This window comes from Corvus kubaryi, unplaced genomic scaffold (genome assembly GCF_017639235.1).
Source record: "Corvus kubaryi isolate FWS band 111438036 unplaced genomic scaffold, C.kubaryi_AGA036_p1.0 134, whole genome shotgun sequence".
In the NCBI taxonomy this organism is placed as follows: Eukaryota; Metazoa; Chordata; class Aves; order Passeriformes; family Corvidae; genus Corvus; species Corvus kubaryi.
In genome coordinates, this window is record NW_024580668.1 from 12,109,104 (window position 1) to 12,120,746 (window position 11,643).

An 11,643-nucleotide genomic window follows, 5' to 3' on the forward strand; every position below is an offset into this window, starting at 1 on the left:
GGCTGTCCCCCTCCCGTGTCCCTGTTTGTGTCCCCCCGGGGCTGTCCTCCTCCTGTGTCCCCCCGCGGGTTCCCCGCTCCGAACCGGCCGCGGGTCCCGCTCTGTCCACCCGTGGGGATTTTAAGTCGGATCACGGCCCGAGCTCAGCCTCGCCGGGTGATGGGCTTGCGGCCGCTCCCCGCTCCGGATGGCCCGGGAGGGCAGCGGCACACACCCATGAGCAAAGTTCACAGTGCTCCCCTGCCCTGCGGACTCTGCCCTCCCACGGGTATCACTGGTGGGGAAGAGGGTGGCTTTGGGCTCTGCGGGGTGTCCCAGGCTGCCCCCCGTGAGTGCCCCTTCCCGCGGGGTGACAGCAACCGCAGCCTGCCCCAGGCCCGTGGCATCCCCCCCAGCACTGGGGGCATCAGTGGGTCCTCACCGTGCTGGGGCAGGAGCTCTCCTGTACTGCGGGGCAAGGTGTCTGCAGGATTTTTGTCTAAAACTGTTGGAGTGATGAAGGGATCAGTTCAGGATTGTCCATCTCCCTTTTTCAAAGCAGCCCCGAGACCATGGATGAGGCTGTCAGGCAAGTCTGGAGCCTTCAGGCTCTGACGCTGCTCCAGGGGTCCAGCACGCACGGAAGGACTGGAATGCTGCAATCTGTTCCATCCGTTTGGTGGATGATTCACGGCATTCTGTGTTTCCAAACACCAAACAGCTGTGGATCTCGGCAGCTCCTTCAGGACGGGTTGATAACCCCTTACAGGGTGGAGGAAAAGCTCTGCTGGGAGCACAACCTGCACTTGACCGTGCCAGACGCTATCTCCGACCGCGAGACCGTGTGGCTGGGGAGAGGCAGGGACAGAGGGATGGCAGACGGAGCCGGGAGTGGCCCCATATGCTGAGAGAGATGCAAGTCCACCCACGAGACACGGGACAGGCAGCTCCCACCACCAGTATCTCCCGCCTGCAGGACACCGATAACCTCCTGCTGCTTGAGGAAGCAAAATTAAAAAGGAAAAAAATACATCCTGCTAATAATAACAAAAAAAAAAATTTTAAAAGCATGTAAAGATTAGGCCTTTGGCAGGGTCCAGACATGGGGAGGCTCATGAGGAACGTGTGGAGCAGGGTCTGAGCCAGGCACCCAAATCCCTCGGAGCCGAGCCCAGGGTTTCACCCCTCTGTGCCCCCCATGAGCTGCCCCCATGTGTCCCCGGGGGTCCGTGGTCGAGCACAGTGGCCTCCAGCCCCTTGCTGCTGCCAGGCAGGGCTGTGAGCCAGCACTGGCTCCTGCCCCGGCCCTGCTGCCAACCCTGGCCTGCCTGGGATGCAGGAGATGGGCTGATTTTTCCAGCAGTGCGTGGGACGCAGGATTCTCAGGGATGAGTTAACTCCTCTGCTGCGGAGCAGATCCTGACATGCAGTGCCCCTGTGCTGGCCTGACAGGTTTCTGGCTTTAAAGGATTTTATGCTGGATACTTTGGCAGTGGCTGCAATTCCTCTGGGGACAGCCAACGCGGAGCAGTGCCGTGATTTCCCTGGCTCCCTATGTCTTTAAATACAGCAGTAACGTGGTGCGTGGCCGTGACCAATCAAAGCAACTCGCTGTGCCTCATTTCTTCACCAGCCGAGAGCAAACAGAAACGCTGCCTTGCTTAAAGGAAATTAATACAGTTAATTAACACCTGGTCCTTCTAATATTCCAGGGCCCACTCTCCAGAGCCCTTCCACGGCACTATCATCATTACTGCGAAGCACAAGCAACAGTTAGACCAGATGTTTGCACACAGTTAATGCTTCTTCCATCTGAGGAGGGGGGAAAAGGCAACCCCAGCAGCCGGGCGGGAGCGCATGGCTGGCGGTGCTCTCCCCATCCCTGGGGAGCCTCAGCCCGGCGCTTCCTGGGATGAGGCAGGGTTTGGGACACAGCTGCTGCACCAGCTGCTCCCGCTCGGCTCACAAAGGCTGGGTTCACCCCCCCCAGTTCATGCCGGAGCTCATTCGGGGGGAGCAGGCTCTGCTCCCTCTCCCGGAGGCTGCGCTGCAACTTCTCCAAGGCTTTCAGCGCTGGCGGCGCGAAAAGAGGCGGCTGTGGAGACAAATGAAAGGCAAACGCTGGTGGGAGAAGGGCGGGCAGGGGCTTTCCTTGCATGTGGATGAGGGGAAGCAGATGAATCCTGTCTCCCGCACAGCTGCAGCCTCCTCCCGGCCCCGGCAGCCCCGCTAAGGAGTGCAGACGTGCTCCCAAGATTAGCTGTCTGGCAGGTGCTGCTCGCAGATAAAGCCCTGTCTGCACGGCCCCGCTCGCTCCTGCACAGGATCAGGAAGGCTGTTCAGACACTTTGTACTCCAGCAGGATTCAGCCCGCGGCACTTCACTGGGTTTGGGTGCCCTGCACAGCGGGATAGCCTCAGGGCAAGGGGTGTGTGCTGGGAAAAGTCTGCAGGTGGAGCCAGAGCTGGTACCTGCGCTGGAAAATCATCTCCTGGCAGCGAGGTGACAAGAGAGCCGGCAGGATGCAGACCTGCACCCCTGTGCTCAGTTAGGTGCAGCATGCGGGTGTCCCCGGAGCACACGGACCGTCCCTGTCATCGCAGCTGGTCCTGCCTCCCGCAGCTCCCGCACGGACTGTGCTGAGCTGGCACTGGAATGTGTGCAGGGCATGAAGGGGAGCAGGACTTCCCTGGGGTCTCCTGCCAATGCCCCTGTTGCCAGTTCACTGATTTGTGCACAAGATGGTGAGATGGTAGCGTGGCACAATCTTCCCGTGGTGGGGACAGGCAAGCTGGGGAAAGCCCAGAGCCCCCCTGGTTCTGCTGCCCTGACCCTACTGTCCCTTACCTCTGGCACCTGAGCCATCACTGTTGCTCTGTGGAAACCAAAGCCATTTTCTGGAAGCACAAATCGAGTATCTAAAGCTGGCTTGTGGCAGAGGGAGCTGCCCTGGTTTAGGTGTCTCCTCTCAGATCCCAGTCCCAAAAGCCAGGCAGTGCCCCTTCCCTTGCATCTTTTACAGATGACACCAGCCCTTCTTGTCCCAGGACACCAGATCAGCTCCTCTTTTCGATACTGGGCACAACAGACTCAGAAGTGTGACTTCCTCCTGTCCTCTGGTGGTATTTGTTTTTAAAGCTCACATCATGCAGAGTGTCTCTCAGTGGAAGCGATGGGCATGGAGCCCATTCCCCTCCTGCTCTGCTCTTCACACCCAGCCAGGGCAGTCTTGTCTCATCCTCTGAGCCAGAGCGCCACAAACACTAAAATTCCACAAGGCTCTTCCATTTCCTTCACTCAAACCCCGTGGAAGAATGGAGAGGCTGAAGTGTTTCTTGGGAGCCTGGGGGTTATCAAGGAGTGATTTGGGAACAAGCCAAGCTTTAGCTTCTACCTATCCTTAGTGTCTGCAGCCAGCCCAAGTTCACTTCCCAGCACTCAGAGCATGGTCACTGGCACTGAGAACCCAAAATGCCAGAAAAAAACCTACAGGTCACTCAGAGCTTCACCTGGAGCAGAACGAGGGCTCAGACAGAGGATGATGCTTTGTGAGGAGGAAAAAACCCTTGAAGGTAGGACTGGAATCAGTTTGGAGGTGTTAATTTGGCTTCTCATGGGTCCAGGCTGGACACTCCAGTATTCCAGCAGCTATAAAGCTGGAGGTTTGGTCTTACAGACACTCAGCAATTGCTTCATCCCCACTACCACAGCAGTCACCTCTACAGCACATTCCCTTTGAACTTATAGCTTGGAGATGCAGCAAAATCATCCACAGACATCCTTATTTTCTTTATTTGTGTATGTCATGTTTAAAAAAAAAACAAAAAGGGGAAGGGGTGACAGCCATCCCAATTTGTTTCTGCAGTTGGCACCCTTACCCCTGCAGGAATTAAATCTGCTGGTGGGGTCAAGGCAGCACTGGCTGTTTCCAAGCTGGTAACACCAGAGCCCAAGCCATGCCAAAAATGCACCTTGTGCATGGCTCCTCTACATTGAGGACTACACACATGCAATCATCGAGCATTGCTTCATATATGTTAGCTTAAAAATGGTAACATTTAAAAAAAAGACAAAAAATTAGGATTTTTATTTTTAGAGAAAGCACAGTATTGTAATATTCAAAGATTGATTATACAGAAATAATGACCACAAGAATGCAATTCATAGTGGACAGAGCTACATCAACAACCCACTGCCCCCTCTTTTTTACTGTTTTAAACACCAAACCCAAGATAGTTCCACAAGCATTCGGATCAGTGTCACACAAGTTACCTGAGTTTATGTTCTTTATTCTATGCTGTCAGAAAATCAGGGCCTGGATTACACAGCAATTATGAACACAAAACATATACCAACAGCAGAGGTAATAACACCTGTATTATAGAGTTTTTAGTTTGTTTTTCTCCCTCCTCATCACCAGAGATATGAAAATTCTTCTAAGTAAAGGAAAAAAGTTACCTCTTCCACCAATCTGGTAGGAACACACAGGTTGGAAACCCAAGATTAACACCCCAAAAGTATTAACAGTGGCAGACAGACATTATGCCTTATTTTCCCTCCTCCCTTATCTGCTGGGTTTCAAAAGCAACATCAGAAAACACATTCTGCTCAGGCTGGCATGAGCCAGGGAGACAAACACAACCTGACAAGTAGGGAGCAGCACATGGCTTGGGGTATTATCCAAAGGTCACCTTTGTGCTGATGCAGGGAAAATGAGTTGGAGTCCCAACAGTTGCTCCTGACTGAGGGGATCTGCACAGGGTTCTGGTTACTCCACCAACACCAGCATCCACAGCAGCTCCCAGCTGCCTGCAGAGCTCAGTGTGCACAGGGGTCTGCCTGCTTTGGGTCTCTTTCACCAGCCAGGGATCATCCCTGCCCTTCTACCCACACCCAGCTCAGTTTAAAGCAGAGCTTGCCCTACTCTACCAGGGCAAGGAAGTCTCACAGCACCAGTATCAAAGCTCCTCTGCACCCTCTCCACCCTGGCACAGGGTGCCCAGAGAAGCTGTGGCTGCCCCTGGATCCCTGGCAGTGTCCAAGGCCAGGCTGGACAGTGCTTGGAGCACCCTGGGATAGTGGAAGGTGTCCCTGCCCATGGCAGCGGTGGGATGGTTTTTAAGGTCCCATCCAACCCAAACCATCCCATGATTCTGTGAAAAATGCCCTGAACAGGGACATTTCTCTGGTTATTGCACAGACACAGGGATGGTGGCCAGGACAAATCCCACTGTCCCATTACAGACACAGGTTCACACCTTCCAGCAGCCCCAGCCTCCTCGAGCCCTTCTCTGCAGCACTAAATGGACAAACACAGGTTTTTCTTTCAGAAATACCCTCTCCTTCACTGCCAGCATCCAACACGGCACAGAAAACCTCCTCTAACCCAAATGTCAGGCAGCTGTCTAATTTTCACCTTTGTTAAATAATGCAATTGTCCCGGAAAGGGTTCTCCAGCCATCCCCAGAGCCAGCCCCAGCACACAAGCTGTCCTCCAAAGGGAAGGGAAGCACAGTGGGTATGCCAGGGCAGCAGGCAGCGGCAGTAAATAACCCTGAGCCTGCTTTGTTCCTTCATAAAATAAATGATTAATAGCCCAGGATAGTCAGGCTGCTTGAAAAGCTCAGAATTGCTGAAAACTTTTGATCAGTTTGATTCACTAACCTTTAACACTGCCTCTAAGAGAGGCTTAAAATCTGAGGGAGAAGCATCATTTTAAACACCTCAATTTTATCCAGTGATCCTCTCTTTTGACAAACTGAGCTAAGACTGAGACACTCTGCTCCTCTTCAGACACTCAGCATCAGTCAGGTGTCAAGGGAGAAATAACAAGGGAAAATAAAGTTGCTGTAGACAAACAACCCCATGTTCATCTTAAAATTCAAAACCAGTCAGGGCTGCGGGGGAGAAAATGGCCCTTCTTTGTGATTCTTAAGCACTTGGCCGATTCGCAGGTGGCTTCCCAACTGTCTCTTTATTTCTTTTGCTTTTAATGCTAATAAAAAAGGAACCCAAACAGGGCACTCAATTCCCCACACAATGCCCTGGGGGAGGGCAGGGAGTGTCACTTACAGATCCCAAAAGTCTGACTCAGACAAATTACTTCTAGTTCACTTCCCTACTACACGCCTGCATTGTTCCAACACCTTGGCAGCAGAAGGGGCTCATCCCCAGCTATCTGGTCCCAGGAACAGCCATGGGGGCTGATGTCATTAAGGAACTGTCCCAATTACTTCCCTGGGGAAAGCAGTGACTTGCAGCTTAACGTCCTGGCCCAGCACAGCGGGAAAACCAACCGTCAGCAAAGTCCCAAAGGCTGTGCTCCCGGGAGGAGCTGCAGCTTCCAGGGATGGCAGCTGCCTCCTGGAGCTCAACTGCAGATGGTTGGAGGCATGGGCAGGGTTTCCTTATAAAGTGAGAGATTCCCAAGAGAAAAAGGGCGTTTTGAACCAAGGATAAGTCGTGGTCACTGCCGCCAGGCTGACTCCAGACACTGGTTTTTGGCTGGGATTTATTTTCTAGAGAGGACAGAGGACAGAGAGCAGTGTGAAAAGGTCAGGAAAGGGCACTTGTCTTTCTCATGGACACAGAAGTGATTCACCAGCAGCCACAGCAGTACAATCCCCAGCAAAGGAAAATTATTGCACCTCTAAGGGAATCACAAGGCTTTCTCAGAGAAAGAAATGCCAGCTACAAATTAAACAGATCAAAACCTTCTCACAGACACCCAGCTCACAGAACCAGCCCACAGCATCCTTCGCTGCAGTAATTACACATGGTCAAGGATTTGTGAGTTTAATAGTTTTAGGGAGCAACTCCCAAGCTACAGCTGACAGCTTGTGGAAGGATTTTCTGAAATCCCATCAAAGCTTGTAGGAATTCAGCAATATTAGCAGAATACCAGTGCTCTTATTTGGAACAATATTGAGGCTTCTGACAGAAAAATTGTGATGCTTCAAATACCGAGCAGTGGTGGAAATAAAGATGTTTATAAAGGAATCAGATCTCACCTGTAGCTTCAGCAGTTTTTCTGTATTGAATCTTTATGCTTATCTATACAGAGAAAAAAATTTAACTGGAAGAAACAAACCCAATTCCTAATTTTTCAGCTTTCCTGGGGTCTGATTAAATACTGATGGATGTTCCAATTCAATTTTTCAGTCCAGACTGTAATAGCAGTTAATTAGAAGTTAGCAATGAAATTAGAAGTTAAAGGGATCATAGAGAGTTATTATGACAAAGAACTATCTTGGTTTTTGGGCACCATGTACATCATGGATTCACATGGACAAAGAGAAGTGGAAAAATAAAGAGCAGAGAAGCACTTTGATTATGTGCAACAGCAATAAAGGAGTTTAGGAGGACAAGGAAAAATGACTTAAGAAGAAATTCAGAATTTTTTTCTACTCAGAAGCTCCCTGAAGTTAAATGTACTGTTCCAGCTGTACCACTGAATAGGAGAAATTGCCAGAGCCTGGAGGGTGAAGAAAGCTCAAAAGAAGATGAAGGGAGCATCAGCAGGATTATGCAATGACATGGGCAGGTCAGGAAAAAGCAGGTGGATACAGGGAAAGTGAACAAATAGTCCCAACAGAGCCAAAAGGGAACAGGGAACTTAATGATTCTCTTGGAAATATCACCCCATCAAACCAGTGTACCAGGAATTATTTCAATGCACATCATTGAGTGAACTGTGTAGTGTTATATGGCCCTGTACCTTGCATTACTGAGTGTGAGTTCATTAATTGATTAATTAAACCAGTTTTTGTGCTTTCTCAGCTATCTAGTCAATATTCTGCCACAGCCCAGTGTGTCCTGCCCTATGCTGGGGCTCAGCTCAGTTTTTGAGAGGAAGATAATTAATAAATTAATTCATGGCCTCAGCCTGGCTCAGCAACGAGCCTGCACAAACCACAGGTACAAAATCGGATTCAAATCTGGTTACAGCCAACACGTGCCACTGGTGTGAAGGGCAGATTCTGGACCTCAGAGAAACCCCTTCCATGTTCCACCAAAATAAAAGTGCTTGTTAAATGTTGCTCCCTCGGACACACAAAGTCCCCAGCATGAGATCCAAGGCCTGGCTGTGGAGGAGCCCAAGTTGTGTAACTGTTTTTGGTATTAAGTTCAAGTACCTTTAAAGAGCTTTACAAACAAGTTTAAAAGAATTACAGAGTATTCAGTAGTGCACTTTGCAGAGGCACAGATTCAGCCCAAAATGCCAAAGCAAAAATGGTCTTTCCAAGCCTGATTTACCAGGCTTGTGCAAGACAATCTTAACAGTTTTATTCTCACATATTTTATTGTCTCCCTGAGGGAAAACTCTCGAGGAACTCTCTCAAGGAGCACACAACTGTCCTTGTAATAGTTTAAACAGGATTTCCAGCCATCCACAGCAATCAAGAAATGACGGCCCTGCTTTCAGAGCTCAGCAGGTTCCCCACTCCCTTCGCTCCTCGAACACACCACGGTGAGCACAGCAGCACAGAAAAAAACACTTGTGAACATTCAGATGAGCTCTAGAAGATGTTTTCATACTCTCCACTTAGTGTCAGGCTGTCATTTTATAAATATATTTAGTTTTTAAAAAGCAAACCCCAATGCTACACTTGTAGGGAAAATAAGGCCTCTTAAAAAAGACTGCAACAAGTTTCTTTGGGGTGCATGCTTGCTCAAAAAAGGAGCCAAAAGACTGAGCAGAACATTCTGGCCAGGAGACAACAGCCAACTCTGCTTGATAAATGTTAATTAAAAAAACATCACAGGTCAAGAGCAACAGAATAACCTTTTCCCTCAGCTGCTGGGGGGTCCCATCCCATTCCAAGGCATTTGACAGTGAAGCACCTACTTGCTGTCTGTCCTTTTGTTGTAAATGAGGAAGTCAGACAGGTCGTGCCACACCTCACTGTCCTCGTACAGGTAGGTCATGGAGGACTGCAGGGAGGGCTGCAGAGTCTCCTTGTGGTATTCAAAGAGCCACAGGACTGTTCCCCACACCAGGGCAGCCACGAGAGGGAAGGGATCCTGCTTGGGCTGTGGGATGTAGCCCTTTTCCACAGCCAGCCGAGACAAACCGAACAGGATCCGGGACAGCAGGTACATGATGATCTGAGGAGGAGAAACCCAGAGAGCAGGGGGTAAGTACTGAGCACAGCCAGCTCCAGGGATTCAGAACTGACAACCCAGCCAAGAGGGGCAGGAACAATTCACCCACTTCAAAGCAAGCAGGCTGTAATTTCCCGTATCAGCAGGCTGCAAAACCACGGGTGTTTGTGTCTTCCCCACGGCCTCAGAGTCCTGCTGCTCTGATTTAGCAATCAACAGGCTGCACTTCACACAACACATCTGTGCAGTTGCACAACTTTTGTCTTTGCCCAGTTCCTGCCACCTCAGATGCACTGATGGAACAGTCCCAGAGCAGTCCTGCCAAGCAGGTGTGAACTGAGGAGTCTGGACACAGCCTAACACCACACTGAAGGCCTGGCTTAAGTCAAGCGCTTTGGATTAATCTGCATCTCTGTGCTTCACTCATTGGTTTGTGACTGTGTGTTAACGCCCAGCTTTAAATCAAACATCCCCTGAGCAACTCTGCTCAGTTTAACCAGTTTAGTTGTCAGTTTAACCAGTTTAGTTCAGTGCAGCTCTAACTCATCAAGTTCTACACTCACAACACTCCAGACCAGGAGCACACAGCACACAGGCAGTGACCACAGCTCAGGTGACAGATGGGATAACCCCACATCTTTGGATAACCTGACTGCCCTTCCCAGGAGCTCAGTGCAGCTCTGGAGGCAAACCTGGGCTTCCAGCACTCCAACTGCCCACACTGTTCATGGCAGACACACAACTACCTCTGGGATTTGAGTGCAGAGCAGTTGAAACAGCAATCTGTGCAAAGAATACAATAAAAGAGCAATGCTATGTGGTCAGAACCACCAGAAAAAAGGTGCCACCAACCACTTCTTGACACACCTGTTGTTTTTCCTGGCCAAAGAAACTTTCAGCAAGTGCCTTTACCTGGCTGTTGATGGGATTGTTGTCACCAAACACCAGCCAGCCCCCAATGCAGGCTGCAAGGAAAGAATGAAATGGGATTTTTTTCCCCTGCAGCCGGGACTGCGCTGCCAGGAGCCCCTTGTAGGTGAACACAAAATAGGCCAAGTTCCGGGAATGAGCATACGTAGCCTGGGCAATGGATTTCAGTTTTTCCCTTAAACTGAAGGAAAGAAACAGACAATTAGGAGAGCGAAAAGGCTGGACCCCTGCACTCACTCAGCTTGGTCACTGCACTCCTGACCTACACTGATGGCTTGGGCACTGCAGGAATGTCTTGGGAAGGAGAAATCCCCTCACCTCTGGCTCACTCATCAGAACAGCCCTACCCAGACTGTGGACTGTGCCTCTGTCTAATTTTACGACTACTCAAACAGCTCTTTAAGTTTTTGGGTTTTGGTTTTTTTTTTTTTTACTAAATGCAAACCTCTGGCACTCAAGGAAAGGCACAACGTGCACAGCCATAGCCTGGGTTCCCATATTTCCACACAGAACAGAACATTGCTGTTGGCATCTGCTAATCTGCCCTCTGGTTCTCATCAACGATTCCTTAAGTGATTAATCCCCTCATTTATATATATTTGTATGTGCTTCACTATCAGAACAAGGCTCAACCATGGCTCACACATCCTTCTGCTTTTTAAACACTCTAGAAACATGAAAAGCAGACAGCTGGGATGAAAACGTTTAAAGCAGCAATACAGAAATGCAGAATTAGGGTTCATACCTTCCACTCTTGAACAGGAAAGTCATCACCAGAGCGTGCGGGGCACGGATTTTGGCTCCATAACTGCAAAGGTGGACAGATATTTCACAGAGATTGTTTTATACTATTTCTATTGTGTTTTTATTCTATTAACAGCCGAAAAAGGCTACTTAGCCAAATATCTATTGCTTTTAAGCCAGCCCAGCAGCACAGCAAACCGCGAGGAGCCCAGCCAGAGAGAGAAGAGCACACGCACCTCAGCGAGCCAGGCCCGAAGGGGACCCCAAACCCAGCTCAAACCACCCCAAGTGCAGGTGAGGGAGGCGGAATCGCCTCCGCGCACCCCTCGCACAGCATCCCCGGCCTCCCCACCGAGCGGGGGGACCGAGAACCCGTCCCCCCGTGCCCGGCACTCACACAGCGCCGTTGCGGAAGCCCTTGATGACGGCGAGCGCGGCATGGTAGCGGCGCTTCTGCAGGAGCGCGTTGGCGGCGCGGAGTAGAGCGCGGAACGACTCCGCACCGCCCGCCATGGCACCGCCCGCCATGGCCCCGCGCCGCGCGCCGCTTCCGGGGGCGGCGCCCCGCCCGCCGCGCTCATAGGCTCACACTCCTGTCAATCACTGTTCTCGACCAATAAGCGGTACCACTTCACCCTCTCATTGGTGCGGAGCACCTGCCTTGCAGCCAATGGAAGTTGAGCGAGGTGTCCCGCCCACCCGCTTCGTGAGGGCGGCGGGCACCGCTGGGAGCCCGGTCCGGCGCAGCCCGGTCATGGGCTGGGGGTCGTGGCCGCCGTGGCCGTGCCGGAAGCCCGAACAGGGCAGGGGCGGCCGCCGGGCAGTCCCCGCCCGCTCTCCGCCCGCTCTCCGCGGGCTGTCGCAGTGCCGCTCCGCCGCGCCCCG

General features: G+C 51.3%; 1 protein-coding gene across 1 annotated transcript; it reads right to left on the reverse strand.

Moving 5' to 3' along the window:
* Positions 1–4,042: 4,042 nt before the first annotated feature.
* On the reverse strand, positions 4,043–11,317 carry PXMP4 (peroxisomal membrane protein 4). The gene is made up of 4 exons (XM_042050824.1): positions 11,156–11,317; positions 10,760–10,822; positions 9,997–10,195; positions 4,043–9,087 (listed from the first exon to the last, which is right to left on the reverse strand). The coding sequence occupies exons 1-4, from the start codon at positions 11,284–11,286 to the stop codon at positions 8,824–8,826; spliced, it is 657 nt and encodes a 218-aa protein (XP_041906758.1). The 5' UTR covers positions 11,287–11,317; the 3' UTR covers positions 4,043–8,823.
* Between the last annotated feature and the right edge of the window lie 326 nt (positions 11,318–11,643).